At 37.2% G+C, this 20,546-nt stretch overlaps 1 protein-coding gene and 1 pseudogene across 11 annotated transcripts in view; both read right to left on the bottom strand.

Annotated features, from left to right (window-relative positions):
* Nucleotides 1–64: 64 nt before the first annotated feature.
* SGIP1 (SH3GL interacting endocytic adaptor 1) overlaps nt 65–20,546 on the bottom strand; it is a 246,346-nt gene continuing 225,864 nt past the window's right edge. For all 11 annotated transcript variants that reach the window (XM_051857652.2, XM_051857650.2, XM_051857653.2 and 8 more), the window contains 5 exons: nt 17,281–17,413; nt 11,393–11,595; nt 10,318–10,382; nt 9,322–9,486; nt 65–8,312 (listed from right to left, as the gene is read on the bottom strand). In XM_051857652.2, the coding sequence (XP_051713612.1) occupies nt 8,290–8,312; nt 9,322–9,486; nt 10,318–10,382; nt 11,393–11,595; nt 17,281–17,413 (589 nt within the window). In that variant the 3' untranslated portion in view covers nt 65–8,289. The remainder of the gene's footprint in view (nt 8,313–9,321; nt 9,487–10,317; nt 10,383–11,392; nt 11,596–17,280; nt 17,414–20,546) is intronic.
* On the bottom strand, nt 13,630–16,980 carry LOC108177717 (peptidyl-prolyl cis-trans isomerase-like 4; annotated as a pseudogene).

Genomic DNA, 20,546 nt, shown 5'->3' on the forward strand with positions numbered 1-20,546 from the left:
AGTGGAGTCTTTCCAGAAATGTAAGTTTTAAAAGGGCTAACAATAAAAGAGGTTCACAACTCAATTTGCTTTTATAGTTCTCATTTATTTTCCAGAAAAAAAAATCACATTTCAATAACAACTTACATATAGAATTCAACTTCTTTTGAAATGGGAACCCTATTTGCAGTAATGCATCATGATCAACAATTGCATATTCAGGATTTTGTGAAATGGGTGATTGGGACACTTACAAAGGAAAAACATTTATAAAAATCCTTATTTACAAAACAGTGATATCCACGTTTTGTCTAACTTATAAGGCATGTGACGTTAAGGTGGTCTCATGATGATCTTCAGTAAGTCAATCCCGCACATTGACATCTTTGTTGACAGCTTTGCCGCGTGGCTGGGAGGAACAGCCTTAGCCTCCTGTGCTGGTTTTCTCCTTAGCAGGGCATACAGGCAGCCACGCTTCCATGACAGACTAAGCAGTCGCCCAATCACAATCAACTTCACTCTGCGATTGGATGTGGAGCGAACAAAGCCCAGGCACCAACTTTTTGACTAAATTTAAAAAGTACCTTGAGTATTTTAATTCACAATCCTTTTTATAAATAGATATGTTGTGAAATTCAATACTCAGCACAAGATCTTAAGAAAATTCGATCTACTTTCACTATATAGGTCATAGGGAAATCTAAACAAAGGCTACCACAAAATCCAAATAAAGGACACAGGATATTTTCTCTGAATTTCATCGCCTTTAGAGACACAGTAAAATTTCTCTGAGATTCCTTCTGTAGTTTCTCCTATTGTTAAAATACAAGTTGAAAATTAATGTTTCACATTGCCTTTTCAGAATGAAAATAAAATTCAACCATTTTATGCATATGAATCTTTTCCTATAGAGCAACACACAACAGTGCTTTTATATTGCGAAACGGTAGTGTTGAAGCAGCTTAAAACTCCAGGTCTGTAAATTACTGCTTGGCCTGTTGTGAAACCCTGCTCACAGATAAGGTTAGTGTATCACCCTACGAACACTTGGATTTTCCAAGAATAGCTACTCAGCAGCAGTTTTACTGTTCCCTTAGAGAGAGAGAGAGAGAATGAATCATGCAGGAGTCAATCTTTTTGATGCATATCCACTTGCCAAAGCAAGAATTCAATACTGACCTGCAAAATCAACACAGCTATAAAAAATTATCATCCTAGCAATTTGTAATGAAAATAAAAAAAAATCTGGCTTTGGATTTGGGGCAGTGATCCCTGCGCTAGTCGTTTGGTGTATTATTTAAAATAGTTTGAAATGATGATGCATGAATAACATTATTTGCTTTACTAGGAAAAAATGGTCACTAAAGTAATATAAAACTGAATGAGTAACATGGAAGTAACATTTGCCTGAGACACTCACTCATGGAGCATTTAAAATAATAGATGGCTTATGATATATCAGGCTGATTCAAAAGCACTGAATAGATCAAAAATTGTACTAAGGTTAGAGAAAGGTAAAGTGCTACTCTTTTCTATATGATAATGGAAAATTTAGGAGTTTCTTAAAGGAACAATGTTAGTTTTGTGTAAAACAACTGATTTGTGAAATAAAGCAAAGCAAAAAACAGGAATCAAAAAACTGAAATGCTCATTAAAACAATGTAGGGGGCTGCAGAATCTGTGCTGAATAGTGCATGGCTTGTCGCTGTAACTTTTTTTATGTACTTTCTAAGATGCTTATGTAAAAATACTGTCACTATTGATCTCTCATAATCCAATTTCTTCAAGTTACCCAATAAAGTATTCTGAAGATTGTTCACGATCATTAAGCCCTCACTATAACAACTTTGGAACATCTCCAACAAATAAGGGTTTGACGGCATAGGTGCAGGCCTTAAAGACAATACTTAAGAGATTGAAATAATTTCACTACTTTAAGTATTTTAGATGATAAGGTTAAATTCATTAAGAGACACTAGTGAAATTTAAGATAGATAATTCATTTGAAATTATAAGAATTCCCTTAAGATTCAAACAAAATTCTAGAAACATCTTTTCAAAGCATCCTCATTATATTATTTACAGTTCTTGAAAGACAAATAAGATAGCCCTCAAACAAAAAAATTTTAAAGTTGTTTTAAGATGTGCTTAGAAAGAAAAAAAAAAAAAAACCCTCTTTTCCTGATTAAGTTTCAGTAAAACACAAGCATTTATTATCAGTGTCCAAAGAGTGAGAATTATGGTAGAGAGCCATTTGGGAACTATTGTAATAATGGTTCAAATATATTTCTTTTCTTTTAAACTTTAAGGGACGTTTAAAAACATATTTGTTTTTTGTTTAAACATCTTTTCTCACAAGATTAAAATGTAATCAGGACAGATAATGATCTACTCTAGGGATAGAAGGAGGCAATCAGAAATACTACAAATCAAAGAAAAAATAAAGTGAGAAATTCAACCTAGAGAATAAATTATTGTATCTATGATGAATGTCAACACAGGATGATTTTTTGTCAGAGGAATACCCATTTGGGATAGAAATGAGATATTAAACATGAAGGCAATTAAGAGATTTTACCACGTCCATATGATAGACCCTGAAATCTGACATTTCTTTATGATAGATACTTAGAGCTCAATTAGATATTAAAATTTAACTCTGGCCTCCAGAAGATGACAGAACATCAAAGCAATGCCACAAGAGAAAGTCAGATGTTTTGTTTTTTTTTTTTCTGTTTGTAATGTTTGTTAACATTTGAAGACTTAAGCAATTACAGTCTATGTCATTTTCCCTCTAAACATTCTATGGGCCAAAAAAAAAAAAAAAGTCAATAGCAGCCATATTTAGTTCATAAGTCATAAGTGAGAGAAGGGCATTTAGATACTGCTTTGCAAATTAAAAAAAAAAACCTGTAGGAGCAGAGAACATAAAGTCTGAAGAGAAATGGATACAGTAAACGGATGGTGAAGGGGGTCATCAGAACAATTTTTTAAATCAATGTTACCTTGGATTGATTTGTTCATTCACATCAATAACTTAATTAGACTAGTCTCATGGAAATATCATATCTGCTTGTCTTAACTTTTTATCATCCTCATAGTAACTTTTAAAAATCATGTTGCCATTTAAAAAAATGCGATGAGACAGCCATGTGGCAAAGCCAATAGATTTAGATTGAATGGGACTTGGTTCAAAATGCATAATCTTTTGGGAAAGAGAAAATTTAAACACAGACACGTAAGTATGTACTCATCTCTTCAGTGGATAGCTGCCTGTTTCATGGAATCATTCAACTTCAACGAATAGCCCAGGATTATTTTGAAAAAATGAAAAAAAAAAAAAGATTAGTGCAACTCATCTGGAATGAGACTAACTCATGCTTCTAAAGTCAGTAGCCTGCAAACATAGTTGAGTCACGATTTAGTCTGAGTGTCTCTCACCAGGAAGGAGACCTTTATTAGGACTTTGATTTGCAATGCGTGATAGCTTCCGACCTACCTACCACTTCCAATCTGTTCAGCCAATGCAGAAAAGGACAGAAACCTGAAAATGAGAGAGTGCACTTCAAGCTATATTCACACTGAGATAGCATAATTAAAGAATTCTAAAGAAAAGACAAAGATTTTTCTTAGAAAACTTCTCCTCCCCCCTTTAAGATACAAAGAAGTTAAGTGTATTAAATGAAAAATAAACTAACTAGAAACATGGTATTCAACTTAGACTTTAATGCTTAAAATTGAATGTAATGTCAGAGCTAAAAAGGGCCCCAGAGATCATACTAGGCAGTGATTTTCAAATTTTGAGTGCTTATCAAAATACATATGCCTTGTCCCACTCCTACAGATTTAATCATTTAAAATGAACTTAATGTTGCCAACTATATTCTTGGCTTTGGGGATACAGTCGTTTTTACTTATCAAAATCATTGCCAGCCGGTGCCGCGGCTCACTTGGCTAATCCTCCGCCTGCGGTGCTGGCACCCCGGGTTCTAGTCCCGGTTGGGGCGCTGGGTACTAGTCTCAGCGGCTCCTCTTCCAGTCCAGCTCTCTGCTGTGGCCTGGGAGTGCAGTGGAGGATGGCCCAAGTGCTTGGACCCTGCATCCGCATGGGAGACCAGAAGGAAGCACCTGGCTCCTGGCTTTGGATTGGCGCAGTGCCGGCCGTAGTGGCCACTGGGGGAGTGAACCAACGGAAGGAAGACCTTTATCTCTATCTCTCTCTCTCACTGTCTATAACTCTCTCTCTCTCTCTCACTGTCTGACTCTGCCTGGCAAAAAAAAAAAAAAGAAAAAGAAAAAATCATTGCTCTCTTTTAATGAATAATGATATAAGTAGTCCACTTATCATAGTGGAGAAATACTGATTTTTTCCAACAGCTTTGTTATCAGAATGGTCCTTATTCTAATACTTTTTTTCATAGTGCCTTATACTTTGGGACTGAAATGAAGTAAAATGAAACAGAAGATTTTTTCTCAGAATAGACGAAGAAAACAGATCTAAGTTAAAATAACTCTTCAGTTAAACTAACTGGGTTACTCACTTTCAGCTGTAGTTTGGCTGAGTAATTCTGCCTAAACCTCAATGTCATTATTTGTAAAACAGGAAATAAAGAGTAGCTACGATTTGGGGATGGACACGAGGATTTAGTGAGCTAGCAACTATCGTGACTAGTACATGGTAAGCACTCAGGTGTATGAGGTTACATTTTTTTAAATGGCATTAAACAGAATTAAAAGAAAATGTATATTTTCTATGACCATTTCAAAAATCTCTTGTATACCAATTTTTATTATGTATCAATCATCTAGTACTGTGACTGTGTAAGTTTCCACTTAAAACTTCAAAATGGGTTTGAGGAAAGTAGAATTATGGCATTTCAGAGACTTTATAGATCACTTATGGAGAAGGAGCTTTTTGAACTCCACGTATAGCTTTTTCACAACACATTTTCCACAAATTTTTGAAGGCCTCTCATATGCATGGATTTCAAAAATTTTTGCACCAAAATAAATTTGTCTTTTAATTTTATTTTCCATGAACTTTTTAAAGTAGCCTGATATAAACAGTGTTCTGGGAGCCCAGATTTAAATTTCTGGAAAAACTACCCCTTCATTGCTTTGAGTTGCTTTGCATAATGGGATTCCATATGCAATGTATTAGAAAAAAAATCTTGCTAAGAAAAGCTTGAAAATCACTGGCAATCCTAACCCCTTATTCTAAAGATGCAAAACTGAAAAGGGTTTGTGACTTGTCCAGGGTCTCACAACAGTAATTAGTGGTAGCACTAATGTAGTTATCTGCTTCTTTGAAAAAAGGATTTAGAAATGGAAATATGTGTAGTCATGGCTCCAATATTGCATATTGAGACTGAGTAAAAACATACAAAACCAGAAAATAACATCTGCAATCTGACTTGCTGAGGGATTCCCAATTACTCAAAACCGTTTAAAATATAAGTATTTTTTAATAGGTGAAATATAGTCCCAAATACCATACAGGAAATTTTCATTTTGGCTATGGATGCAGAGAAGATTTGGTTTTCAAATTAATTGAAATTTAATTATTAGTAATTATAATTCTAATTATGATAAAAGCAGACTACTTAATAAAAATTACTTTTAAAAAAGTTTCATGAAAATGTGGAGTTTATTTGAAAAGAAAAACACATTTTCCATGTTGTCAAAATAAAGCAGTATCATTCATACTTTCTGTCTTGCTACAGCAGGAACATTTTTAATCATAATATTCAGAAAATAGTGTTCTGGTAAACTAGAATCCTTTCTTTTTATTTTAACCCTGGTACTGAAGAATTGTCTTAATACTCCCTAGCCCACTTTGTTCTAATTTAGGAACCTATGGCATACCTGACTTTCATATATCTTGATATCCAAGATTCTTGCATTGTCTAGGATCATTTTTCAAAACATAAATTCTTATTCTACAGTACTGTAGATATAGGTATAACAGAGGAGTATCATCTACAAGATTAAAAAACAAAATAAATTGACAAAGTCTAAATCCCCGATATGAATTAATTGTGTTATTGTTTGACCTGTTTTCTGAAATGAGAAAGATTACATTTTTCATTGAGGTTCTCCCATTCTGTTTCATAAAGATCAATTAAGGACTGTGGGATTTCTTAATAGTGTCAAATGTAGTCCATGGAAACATTTGAATAATGGCTAAGATTATTATAATCTATGTTTTTAGTTACATTTTTACAATATCAAAAAAATTATTCTTTGGGGAAAAAACCTTTGTATTTAATTACTAATTCATTCTAGATAATATATATATAATATATATAAAGCAAAATCATACATAAGAAAAAGACATGAGAACCAGTAACATTCACACATTTTTAATATGCTTTGTGTTAATACTCAATATGCTTTTTCATGACTTGATTACTTAAAAACACATTTTTGTATTTATATGCTGGATAACCCTCAATTTTCTGATGTTTTTTTTCCACTGGTTTTGGTGTTCTAAATTTCCCCAGGTCTCATGGGACTTAATATTTTCCATTTTCTATTTTGATTTCAAATTTGAGTACCTTTATTTAAAATGAGTATGCTAATTAGTTTGTCCAAAAAAAGTTTCAACAATAGACTGCTTTGGGGAGCCAATTAAGAGCTTTTTTCAATACTAATATGCTTCCAGACCAAAACAGATCATTTTGAACATTCTTATGGTAGTAAGCACTGATTGAGGAGTACAAATATTTATTTAAAAAGTTCTACTATAAACAATTGCCAGTCATCTCATTTTAAAAGTAAGACTTAAAAAAATTCAGATTCTAAAATTTAAAGGGGCTAAAGATCCTTTGTCAAATTTGAATAGATATAAAATGAAATGTAACAACTAATGATAAATATTACAACTTGATAATTATAGTTACTGAAGAGCATAATCTAGAATAGGAATTGGGATATGTTCAAAATAACTGCTGTGATGTAAAGGAAGACCAGTGTTTTCAGATCTTACTGGGAGAACATTTTACAGGCTCTCTCTGAATTCCTATACTGTGGAGGCAAGCTAATTAGTTTTTAGTATATCCTGAAACAATGAAATGACATAAACTTCTGACAACTGTCCTCTTGATTCTCCAGAAATGGCAAAGTTGTACAGTTTTATATAATGAATCCAAAGGAAATTTATTGCATAATAATGTGAATATAATTGCATTATAAAGCATACATTTTTTTTCCTTTCCAAATGATATAAATGATGGCAATTAAAATTCTCCTTCTGGTTTTAAATAAGGGACTAAAATTTTGTTTCTGAGACTCTTAGTCTCAAAGTGTTTGTTCCCTGTGGGCGAAGAGGAAGACATGAGATGTCACCCCCATGCCGGAGGACAGAGACCATCTGTTCAGAGTAATTGTGCAGAAGCCACTAGCCAGTTCGGCCATGGAAGGTTCTGAATTGTTAAAATCGCAATTTTGGTTCAGTTTGGTTGACTATTCAGCGATCTCTATGTTAACTCAACTGTAGTAAGAGGGGTAAGTAGTTAAGACTTCAACATCTTCTTTACTCTTGATTATAATTTAATATACTTAAACTTTAAATATGAATTGCTTTCCCTTTTTACACAAGTTATAAAAATAAGAGGCCCTGTTTACACAGTTTGCATTTTTATGAAATTTGCAGTTTGAAAAAAAAGCTTTTTAAAAAGTGGTAATTAATGCTGTTCTTTGAATATGCTGCAACCTTAGAATTTTTTTTTCTGAAATAGTTTCTGAATTTCACCCACTAAACATCTGAAGATAGAAGTTTCATTTAGCACTAGAGTAAAACATACTAAGGATTGAAGAAAAGTAAGTTTGATTTTTTTCTTCTGATTCCATATAAGTTTCTTTATATGTGGCACCCCCTTTATGACAGCTATCAGTATTATATTTAAATTTTATATATTGACAAAATGCAATCTACCTCTGTAAGCATTGTGCCGGTCAACAGTACTACTATTAAATTTACATACCACAGTTTAAATTACATCCTTGTCAGGAATGGTAAAATGCTAAAACTCAAGTATCTAACTGCCTTACTGGAATGAGAGTACAATTTACAAATACAATAATTACATTTTAAAACCATTAACAATATTACACCTAGAAGTAAATACTGTAGGACTGGTCATCACGGTACTGTGTGAGGGAACTCGCTGCTGAAAGTCACTGACTTCCTAGCTGATAGATCCCAAGTGCAGATCCTGGTTTGTTTGCACCAAACCAAAATTAAAAACCTGTTTCTCATACAACAGTTCTTCATTAAATGGATCCTCCAAATCCTTGTATAAGGTTTTATTAGTTATCTGCCAAGTATTTCCCTGCAAAACAAAACAATGTATCAAAATTGGAGATCAATAATGTGAGTATTCAAGAGAAACATTTCTATTCCTCCTGCTGTATACTTAGGAACCAACTATGCCTACTTTAGGGGTGCAGTACTCATGTAAAATACTTAACGGTGTTTCAATTCTCAATTTTACAGATTGTCCAGTTGCCTTTCCACATTTCCATAGATCATCAATTGTTAAGAGTTTTGAGTTTTGCCCAGAATGTGGTGTCAGATTTGTTTCTGGATGGGAGAGTCCAGCTTATTTTAGGACGTGTGCTCATATAATTTATTTTCCAACTTGGAAATAATTTTTGAGAGTGAGAGACATATAATTAATAATTAAATCAGTACAGCAGGCATAAAGCAAGGATTTATCCCACTTAATCACCCGCAAGTACAATCCTAAGTACTGGGAACCTCCTTCCCCCATATGAATTAAAGAACAAAACCTATCCTTTGCATTAGATGAAACCTGTCATATGGGCAGGTTCAGTTCATTGACCGTCCCCATCTGTTACCTATATTCTTGATGGTTTTTAATAGAGATCTCAGCTAAGCCCAACCAGTTTAAAACTTATGAAGTCTTTTCAGAGAATAAAAAGTTTTCAAGCAGGAGATGAATTCAAAGGTAAACAGCGTTAATCTTTTTGCCAAAAACAAAGTAGGACTTACTCCATTAACATCATCAAAGTATGTATACATCATATTTATCATTTACATACGCACTACACGCATTTATATACATAGCATATATAAATATATATAAAGTATAAAATATATACAATGACTGGTCAGCTCTACATAAGAAATGGAGCCAGGATAAGTACCCAGAGTCTTTTTGATTTTTGACTTTCAGTTCATTGCCCTATTTTTATTTCATTCAATAATTGGTTTGCTTTCTAACTGAGAGGGGAAAGAGGATGAGAAAACCCAAACCTATTTCTTCTAAGGCAAGAGTTATTAATACAACATTATTTTTACAAATGAAGCTCACTTACCTGCAGCAAACCTTTTCTTGATAAGTGAAAATCGATACCCTGCTCCTACAAGTTCAATGTCACAGCCAGAAAGAGTGCTTCCTTCACTGGTGAATTGTACAACCAATGGGGAAGGTTTACTTGGGCCTTCAGATAACTGAAATCTTGCTAATAAAGAACCCACCCCTAAAAAGAAAAATAATATTGTTAAAAGATAACAGTCAACACAACCTTCTGAAAATGACTTTGGAAATTATATTCAAAAGTTCTCATCCCAAATAAAACTTAGTAGGAAATAGTGGCACAATGGTGATGCATAAAATTATTGAATATTATAAAAACTCTATTTGCACACTGGTAAAAGTGTAATTTGGCAAAAGATAGTTCAAAATTTTGGAGCATGCTGAGGATGTGTATTTTCCAATCTATGATTAATATTAGAGAAAAGTGAAAAATATCTGCCTAATCGGGGAACATGGGATCTGACATGAACAGAAACACACCTTTATTTTTTTATTTACTTATTTATTTCCTTGAAGGAAGAGCTATGGAGACCACGAACTATTCCATTTGCTGGTTCACTCCCCAAATGCCTGCAACATCAGGAACTGGCAAAGCTGGGATCCGGGGTCTTCACCTGGCTCTCTCATTTGGGTGGCAGAGACTCAAATACTTGAGCCATTACTTGCTGCTCCCTAGGGGGGGCATTAGCAGACAGCTGGGATTCAAACCAGGTGGTCTCTGGTAGGTGGGCATCCCAAGCAGGGTCTGAATCACTGTGCCAACCCCCCATCGCATAAACAAGTCTTCTTCTGTGCCTGAGAGATGGTTGATTTGATGTGAGGTCTTGGGAGAAAAGGGGAAGAGGATTCTTCTTGGAAGTTTTGCTTTTATTAATTGACATGAATAAATGCAAAATATTCTATTTCTAGTACCATATGTGTTTTGGTTAATCATTGGCTAATACATAGAAAACATTTCAGCTTTACGTATCATATACATCTCTGATTACATTACCTCCATTTTCCGATTTCTGAGAGATATCAGGAATCTTCCACAATATTCTTTGTTGTTCTGCATTCCTAAAGAAAAAAGGCAAAATGCTTCTGCATATGCATTTTTTGTTTAATGGATATCATATTTTTCTATATAGTAAAATTTTAAGCATGGGCCATGAAAAATTTAGCTGAAATGTTAACACTTTATTTATACACACACTCATAAGTTCTCTTATCCCTTTGCTGTAACTAGCTCCAACACTGTGAGATACACGCCTAGAGCACAATGCAGATTGAAGAACAGGTTTTTCGTGTAGTTAATAAGCTAATTTAGGGGCTGCCGTCTGGCTGACATTTTTCTAAATGTCCTACCTTTTGCTCCTGATAGTCGTATGGAAAGAACGATGGAATGTTCTTTCTAGAACAAGTTCATTGTGATAGATGCTGTTGGCACTCACTATCAGCTCAGTTTCTAATACCATAACTTTTCTGATGTGCCTTTTTATAGTCCAGGGGCTAGAAAATACAACACTACAATTCCCAGATTCCCTATAGTTAGGGTCATAGCTGCGAATTGGGTTCCACTAACATGCACAGTTTGAGATAGGGAAGGCAGAGACCATTCTCCTGCTGCTTTCTCGGCCGCCAGTTTTCCTCTGGCCACCAGTAAGATGTGGGAATTGTGTAGCCTCTAGTCCTGTGAGTGCTGGGAAGCAGTGAGGAGGTGCCACTGGGGGCTTCGGGCTTCTTGGATGGCAGCAACGTGGTGGGATCTTGAACCCAGCGGTTCCACCGCGCATCTTGTATATTTCCTGCTGGAGGCAGCGGCCACCCTGGCACTCCAGTTTTAACATACTCTGGGAAACATTCTTGGTGGTCCCGCCTGTAGCCTGTTCTAGCCCTTGGACCATTGTGCAAGCACTAACATGCCCACGTTACATTACTTCCTACTTAAAACAGAGGCTGCCACTTCTGTTTCCTAGGCCAGCCCGGAGCACACAAGCCTGCTGCGATTTCCCGTACTAAGACGTCTGTGGCCCTTTTACACAGGAGAGAGCACTTTGGTGAAGAGAAAAGGGACTGGCGACGCTTACCAGACAGCCGGCGGGAGCACGGCCTGGAGCTTGGTTACTCCCCCGTCTATGGGGACCAGGAACTGCACGTTGTTGAGGGCCACGGCGGTGCTCATTGCATCCGTGTTGTACTTGTAATCTATGCGCAGGTCAGTGCTTGCAGGCTCACACCGCCAGTTCACGGCCAGGTTCAGAGGCGTGGACTGAATGCCCTGGGCTGACACCTTGCCAAATGACAGGAAAGAGAAGGTTTGAGGCTCAATTGTTCCTCCTAAACAAAACAGGAAGCTACAATTATCTCCCACACAACGGAGCCTAGGTGTCTGAATGCCGTAATGTTTGAGCTGCTCACAAGCGAGCTGTCGGTGAAAAGCACCATGAAGGTTGCCGGGTGCGAGTGGGCCAGAGCGCTGCAGATTAAAAACAGAAAAGCAACCACTAAGCACTCCAGGGCGCTCTGGTTTTATAATGCACCGCTGGGCAGGTGAAAAACCACGCCGGTTAGGAGTTGAGGCCATGAGTCTTAGGGGTGAGACTGGCCACTTACTCAGGCTCTGTGAGGCACAGTTACTTTCTCACCTGGCAAATGGGAATTAAAACAATACTATTTATGCATAGGGTTGTCAGGAAGATCGAAAGACAGTTTTTTTTTTTAAGTTATCATGTGAATACTTTTTTTTTCAGTATGTATGTATTTATTTGAAAGGCAAAGTTACAGAGAGGCAGAGGCAAAGAGAGAGAGAGGTCTTCCATCCACAGGTTCACTCCCCAAATGGTTGGAACACCCAGAGCTGTGCCGATACAAAGCCAGGAGCCAGGAGTTTCCTCCAGGTCTTCCTATGTGGGTGCAGGGGCCCAAGGACTTGGGCCATCTTCTACTGCTTTCCTAGGCTATAGAAGAGAGCTGGATGGGAAGTGGAGCAGCTGGGACTTTAACTGGTGCCCATATGGAATGCTGGCACTGCAGGTGGTGGCTTTACCCACTATGCCATAGCTCTGGCTTGGAAGGACAGGTTTTAATATGAAGCACTTAGCACAGTGCCTAGCACATAGTAAGGCATTAGAGTTTCAATAAATGTTATTAATATTCTTACCATATTTCACCTGACAACAAAATGATGAGTTAGACAAAAAAGCAGGTTATTTTTACTCTTTTGGGATTTTCCAAATTGAGGACTTGAATCCATGTCTTCTAACTGAAAGCACTATATTCTACTGTTAGACCAATACAAATCCCAGTTTGAAGAATCCACAGCGATTTCCCTTATCTAAAGACAATAATATCGATTTGAATCCCACATCCACAGTGAAAAATTCATTGTTATTGTTTCTCGGTTGTTCATTGTGACGATGAAAGATCTCTGGGAGATTCTCCTCCTAAGCTGGTAAATTTGTTGCTGTAGGGACCATGTGAAAGATGTGTGTGCCCTTGGGGTCTCACTCATGGACTGTGGTTTTTGCTGCTTTTCTCTAGGGAATGTCTCTGCTATGGACCAATGGGGAAGAGTCCTGAAGGCAGGTTGGGCTCACAAGGCAGGAGTGGTTGCCCTAGAAACAAGCCCAGAAATGGGTTCTTTTTGTAAAATGACAGATATGGTGTTTGATGACAGTTTTAGTTACTGACCATTATAATAGTTTCAGTTTTTAATATTGTCAGCAGTACAATCTTTTCTGCAACTGTACATTTATTTAGACCGAAAGCAGAGCAAAACCCCACCCCCCTCCCCAGCTGTATTCTCAGCAGGGGTTCTCAACTTGAAAATAGTTCCCCTCCCTGGGGAAATGCTTTGTGGATATGTGAAAGTATGGTTTTGATTGTCCCAGTTTCTGAAATATGTTATTGGTACACAGAAACTAAATATTCTGTGATTTGAGGGCTAACCCACAAAATGCTGTTTTGGGCCTCCTTTCCAATTCCTTTTTTTGTTGAAAAGCAAGAACAACACCACAGCTAAGCCTCAGCAAAAGGGATTCCTGGAAGCATTCTTCAAGATACAATGACAGCACTGGGCTCCTTACATCCCACAAAGCGCTTAGAAAGGCTCCATGAGGCCACGGGATCCTTACAATAAACTAGAAAATATCTGTGTACGTGCCATTATTGCCTTTATTTGCAGATGAGGAGTTGAGATTCTGGAAGGTTAAGTGCCCAAAGACAGTGGTAAGTAGAAAACTGACTTATTTCCAAAATTCAGTTGCTTGCCTATTCTTTTATATTTTACAAGAATCTGATATTACAATAGGTAAATTTTGTGTACTTTTTAGTTTCATATCCAGTATTTACATACACATGTAAATTTATGTGTTATATATATGTGTGTGTGTGTGTGTGTGTGTATTTCTTTTTGGCACCAATGCAGAATCAATACTTCTTTGGTGATTGAAAGGTGAATCATATTTGAGATGTATCATTATGTTCTTAGAATTATATCTACAATCACATTGAATTTGTTAAAGACTAGTTAAAAATTAAAATAAAAAAATTTTTTAAATGATGATGAAAAAACAAAGAACACAAAAATTATCTGAACATATTTGATCATAAAAATTACAATGCACTAAAAATTGTATAGGCAGTGAAGTGAGTAGAAATCAGCAGCTACTCAGGCACTCTAAGATCCTGGTTTGACACAGGTTTGTTTACTAGATCAGCAATAATTATAAATAAGGGCAATCCTCAGTGCAAAAAGAAGGTTCTCATGTATAATATGATGTGTATCATTCTTTTTTATGTTGACTTATTTCTTAATATGTTTTATTAGGACTGATTCATAGGACTATCACTCTAGAAAAAGATTGTCTACCTTTATCTGTATTAAAATAAAGTTTTAATACAGAAATGCTCTTAATAAAATGCAGTGATCCAATTTGTCAATACTGACAAAATCTTAATTGATGCAATTTTCTGCAACTTCATTGTGGCATGCCTCTTGAATTTTTTTTTTTTACATTAAGCCATTTATATAAAAATCAAAAACATACAAAAATTAGCATTGCTTTTAGGGATACATTGTGAAACTATAACACCGAACAAGAGAATGACAAACAAAATTCAGAGTAACAATTATTGGAGAGGGAGAGGGCACACAGAGGACTTCTAAAATGTAGGTGCTGGTCTATTTCTTAAGCTGGCTGATAGCTACGCAGACATTTACATTTATTATACCTTATGCCTCATATATTTGTGGCTGTGTATTTCTGTAATATGAAAGACTTGATTTTAAAAAAGACTGAAAATGCGAAGGACTTTAAAATTGAAGATAGACATTTAATTTAGCAATAAATTTAATGTTAAAAAAAGAACCGCCTAATTCCTTATCATCCATTGCCCTATCGAATCAGTGTTAATCTGAAAGGGCCATAATAGCAAGCAGAGTCTTCAACTGCTTTGACATAGTCTGCTGTCCTGGTACTCTAAATTAGAGACAAGTAAATACATTCGCCATTCATTTCTGATTCTTCATCTTTCATCCACACTTAGATTTTTCTTTGAATTTCTCTGGACTTGTGCCTCAGGCCTCCTTCTACTTCTTTCCTTTTATGAGAGACAGTGTGGTGTTTGGGTCTGTGACTGTCACTACTGTGGCCGTTCCTTTCTTGAGATCGGCTGCGACTTCAGTTCTGAGGTCAGTCTCTCTTACCACTCTTCCTTCTCCCAACAGCTTTCTTCTTCTTCATAGCACCCAAACCTCATCTCCCTGTGGACATCCTGTTAGTAGTTTTGACTGGCACGTAGTCCTCATTTTCTTTGTCTTCAGAGCAGTGCTGGGTTTTGAGTGCAAAAGAAATGTTTTGTACTTGTGTGTGAGTGACTTGACTTTGAGTCTTCCGGCTCCTCACCTAGTATTGATCATATGTTTCATCCTGTTTGGGTTTTACTTTATCTTTCAGAACTAAATTAAAGTGTTTATCCTGTTCCTTTTCATACTCCTTGAAATCACTCTTGGTGTATTTCCCACCCTTTCCTTTCCATTTAACCTTTGCAAGAGACTGGCTAAGATCCATGTGTATTCTGTCACCTATGAATACATGGTCCATTTTAAAGAATGCTTTCTCACAATCTTGTTCCTTTTCAAATTCAACAAAAGCAAAACAGTGAGACCTGTCTGGATAACCTCACAACTTCTTATTGGCCCAAATCTTGAGAATAGTATTTCCAGATCCTCATCTGTGGTCACTGGATTCAATTTACAAAGAAACAGTACATTTTCTGGAAGTTTAATAGCTGCATTAGGTAGGTCTCCCACCATCTCTAGAAGAATAGCTTGAGTTTTGGCTTCTTTTTCTGCCTTTATTTCTTCTACTTCTTCCACTGGTCTTCCTTTAATATCAATTTCTTCATCTGCTCCTATATGACCACTATCTAATTGTCCCCTTGTGGGTTTTGGTAATCAATCAGGAATTAATAAATCAGGAGGGTCATCTGAAAGCAGTGATAATTTTAGATGTATGCCAGGTGATATACTGTATGATTTATACATGGTATAAAGTCCTTGTCAACAATGGTCTCATTAGTTTTCTTAACTATGCCCATGCCTTCCGTCACCTTGCTAAACACCGTATGAACACAATCAAGGTAATCTAGATTTTGTCCTATAGTCATAAGAAACTGAGATCCATGCTGATCACTGCCATCGTTCATCATGGACACAGTGCCTTTCTTCTTGTGTTTAATTCTTGCCACTTGTTCTGCCTCAAAAAGCTTGCTTGATCACTGTACAGTTGACCAAAAATAGACTCTCCTCCACGACCAGTGCCTGTAGGATCACCAGTTTGTATGATAAAGCCCCTCTGTACATTGTGGAGAAAGCAATAATTATAATATTTTATTTTGCACAACTTCCAGAAATTCAAGCAGGCTGTTTCATTGAGATTCACTGATTACACACCGCGCATTATCTGTAGTTGTTCCTCTCACGAGTAAAGAAAGCCATGAAAGTTAGGGTAGTGCATAGGCAGCCCTCCAGGCTGACCACCGATGGCGAGCAACCTCCACCCACACGAAATGCCTGGCCCAGGCTGAATCTCTTCAACAAAACTTTTCTAACCAAAGCCCGCCGACACATCAGCCTGGTCGCAGGCACCCGCAACCCTGACGCTGGAGCTGACTCCTGGCCGGGACTGTGCTGAGAGGGGAAAGCAGGCAAGTGAGCTCAGTGGTCCCTGTGGCTCCACTGCTCCTCTGTGTACAGGTAGATGACAACGCTGCCCAGTGGTCTCCAGCAGAACCACCTTGGCACCCATGCCTCTTGAATTTTTAAGAAAAATTTAATTTATTTGTTTGAGAGGCAGAGAGATAGAGATAGAGAGCTCTCATTTGCTTGTTCAGTCTCCCAAATGATAGCCAGGGCACGGGGAAATCAATCCAGGTCTCCCATGTGAGTGGTAGGAATGCAATTACTTGAGCCGTTACCATTACTTCCCATCATCTGCACTGGGGGGAACTCGGAGTCAGCAAGCAGCTCCAGGAATCCAAGCCAGGTACTCCAGTGTGGGATGAAGGGAGAGGCAGAGGCAGAGAGAAAGAAAGAGGTCCTCCATCCACTGGTTCACTCCCCAGAAGGCTGCAGCTGCAACGGCTGGAGCTGTGCTGATCAGAAGCCAGGAACAAGAAGGTCTCCCATGTGGGTTCAAGGGCCATCCTCTACTGCTTTCCAAGGCCAAAGCAGAGAGCTGGATTGGAAGTGGAGCGGCTGGGACTTGAACCAGCGCCCACATGGGATGCAGGCACTGCTTTGTGGCTATGCTACAGCGTTGGCCCCCCAAGTAGTCTTTTAAGGCTTCATTTTTCTTACACATTACAGCTTTTAAATAATACTAAAAGAAATATTACTTTATTGACTTAAATATTAGCTATTTAGAACATACATTTACAATATGAGATACCTTGGCTAGATAAGTAGGCTTACCTGATATTTGAGCATGTCCACATTATAATACGTAGCCTGGGGTTTTTGTTCAGATACTTTCTTTAGGTGAGTCATCAAGTTTGGCATGTTTACCCAGAATTCTTTGCTATTGGCATCACTTTGTGTGTTATCACTATTCAATTAGGAAGAAAAAAGGTTGAAAAACATCTTATAACAAGCATCTAAGCAGGTTTTCATCAGATTTCTATACCCATCTTGACAATTTTTAGAAGTTGTACTATTAACAGTAACGTGGTTTTAGTACAAAGGAAATTCTGAATGGCATTATGTAAATAGATCAATACTCATAGGAAGGAGCTACTGCACTACTATAAATCTCAGTGAGGACCCAATTATATTAATCAATCATCATGACAACTGGTTGCTTCAAAGAGTGAATTATTTATGAGCCCAAACTTAATAGCTCTTTCTCCATCACCAGTATTTCATCTAAATTAATCAGTTAATGCAGTCAAAGAGCTGAAGAGAATCATTTTTTTAATTGATTCAACTAGTAGTTTCTCAGAAATTATTCAGCTAAAGATTTGGCCAAATGCAAACACGTTCTTTATCCACAACTAAGGAGAAAAAGAGTGATAGTAAATGACCATGCTCCCCTTTCCGCTTTCACAATAGTGCGCCCAAGAGCACAGGTGAACCTGCAGCTTAAATGATGGTAGTCACATGAGTTACCGTTGAGAGGCAGAGTGCCATGCTGATGAATGCGTTTTGTATCCCTTTGAGAGCTGTTAGTTTGGCTCAGAGGCCTGTCCACAGACAGCTCACCTAATCTATCTTGCAAAAGCTTGTCTCAGTGTTAAAAAGAATCAAGCAACTGTGTACAAACTACCCGAGGCCCTGAATGATTCAATAGCTTCACACAACTCATTGATTGGCACTTCACTTACAGACTGTTCTACATAATAATAGATAGTAGCTATAATTTCTTGAGCACTTATTTTGGGAAAGGCACTCATATATACAATATAAGCTATTTCATTAAAATCTACCCTGCACAGCAATAATTGTTTTCTTGTTTTTAAAGATGAACAAGCTTATAACAAGAGAAAATCAGAGATTAAGAAGAGAGAAGGGTGAAAAAAATGATACAGGTAGATCAAAAGTATATTGTTATGATTCAGTCTCCAGAAGTCAAACAAATCAAGTTAGCTGACTCAAAAAACAAACAAACAAACAAAAAAACACCAGGCCCTTAAAACAGACATAGTCTCTTGGGAGGGAGCGGCCAGGTTGACCCAAAGGTTCTGCTGTGCCTGGTACAAGGTTATTAAGGACAAGGCAAAGCTCTTTGGCTCTGGGAATGGAGGGAGGGGATAGAAAAGACTTCTGGCCCTTGAGGTTTTGCCCTTGGTCTAGCTGAGCAAAGGATGCTAAGAGCTATCCGGAAGTAAGTTACCCGAAGCTTCCACAGCCATCACTGCATAAGGAAGCAGAAAAGAAGAGTGACAGAGCGTCAGTGAAATGAAGTCCCTCACTTAAGACACTCAGCTATTAAGTGTCAGAGTCAGGATTCCAGCCCTGGTTAGTCCTACAGGTCACACTTTCCCACTATACCACAGCAGAGGTTCAGAATGAATATCTAGCAAAATACCATTAATTTATGCAGTGGAGATCTGCATATCTGGGGAAAATTGCAACTATACTGTTTTTAAAAGAAATTCATTTGTTCGGTTTAGTAACAAAACAAGCTAAGTCATATGTCTATGGTAAGTTCTCAGAGAATCAGCTTTAATAAATATCAGAAAAAACTTTGCCAGTCAAGTGCTGATGCAGAGATGGCATTCTTAAATATTCAACAAGACTCAAGAGCTCTCCAGTCTCATCCTTGAGTTAACAATTGTTCCTGAACATCTTTTACGAGAAATCTCTCTTCACAAGGGAAAAGCAGAAGCAAACCTGAATTTGGCCTCTGTCAAAATTTACTGCTAACGTGAATGAAATCTCCCAGTGACCCTAAATTAGAGAACTGCTGTGTGTAAGATGAGAGATGTCAGAAACTTGTGCTTTAGCCAAGAAATGTGCTTGGTCACCATTACCTTTTAAGAGCAAGGGTTGCAGGTGGTGGTGGTGGAGTGCACACCTCATAACAAAACCAGATGCTTACCCATCACTGCCCTAGCACAACTGTCAAGTACAGAGAGCGACTAAAGTCCAAACTAATGGAATCTTCTTTCTTTCTGCATCTTGCAAATCATAATTACCATAATTTAAGGGTCTCTGTAATGTTTTGCCAAGCAAAAATATTTTTAAAAGTATTTATTTAATTGAAAGCAGTGTGACTAACACACAGAGAGGGAGACACACAGAGACAGAGAGATCATTCATCTGCTGGTCACTCCCCCCACATGGCCACCACAGCCACCTCTAGGTAAAGCTGAAGCCAGGAGACAGGAAATCCATCCAGGTCTCCCACATGGGTGGCAGGGTTGAGTCCAAGTACTTGGGCCAAGTATAGGTGTATTAGCAGGAAGCTGCGTTGGAAGCAGAGATGCTGGGACTTAAACCAGAAGTCTGATATGGAATGCTGGTGTCACAGGTGCTGACAACGCATGGTACCACAATGTCAGTCCAAAAGTAAAGACATTTTGAGTGATACTTAATTCAATTACCAAAATCCATACATTAAGAAATGTAGGGGTAAGAACCACTCTATTCCTAAAGATGTACCTATGAAAAATGCATTTATTAAATAAAAGCTTTACAAGAAGGTAAAGAAAGTTTATCTTCATAAAAAAATGAATACATGGAGTTTTCAAGTACTTTTTTTTCCTGCACTGAATGACATGCAGATGTGACTTCTTATTCAGGCTGTAAATTTAATGAATTGCATCATTTGATTTTAAAATGTTGAACTATTCTTGCATCTTGAATAATTCAAACACCATTTGGTCATGGTAAAAAAAAAGAAATGTATAATTTCTTTGCATATATACCTTAAAATTACAATGTAATTGCCTAAACATGTCATAAAAATGTAATTATTGTATCGAGAATATGTACAACATAACTCCTAGATTCACATGGAGAAACCTTGGAAAATAACATTAACTGGCTCAACATGCACAACAAAAGCACGGAGGGAAGTGGTAAGAAGAATTTGCTGATTTTTAATCTTGATCAGTACACAACCTCTTTTGCACTTTAAGATCTGGAATCAAGTCTGCCGGGTAAGCCACATTTACCAAATGTGGGCCAAAGAGGAGGAAGTGATGTGATTACCTGGGAGACCTTGAGTGTTTTATCAG

This window comes from Oryctolagus cuniculus, chromosome 7 (assembly GCF_964237555.1).
Source record: "Oryctolagus cuniculus chromosome 7, mOryCun1.1, whole genome shotgun sequence".
Classification (NCBI taxonomy): Eukaryota; Metazoa; Chordata; class Mammalia; order Lagomorpha; family Leporidae; genus Oryctolagus; species Oryctolagus cuniculus.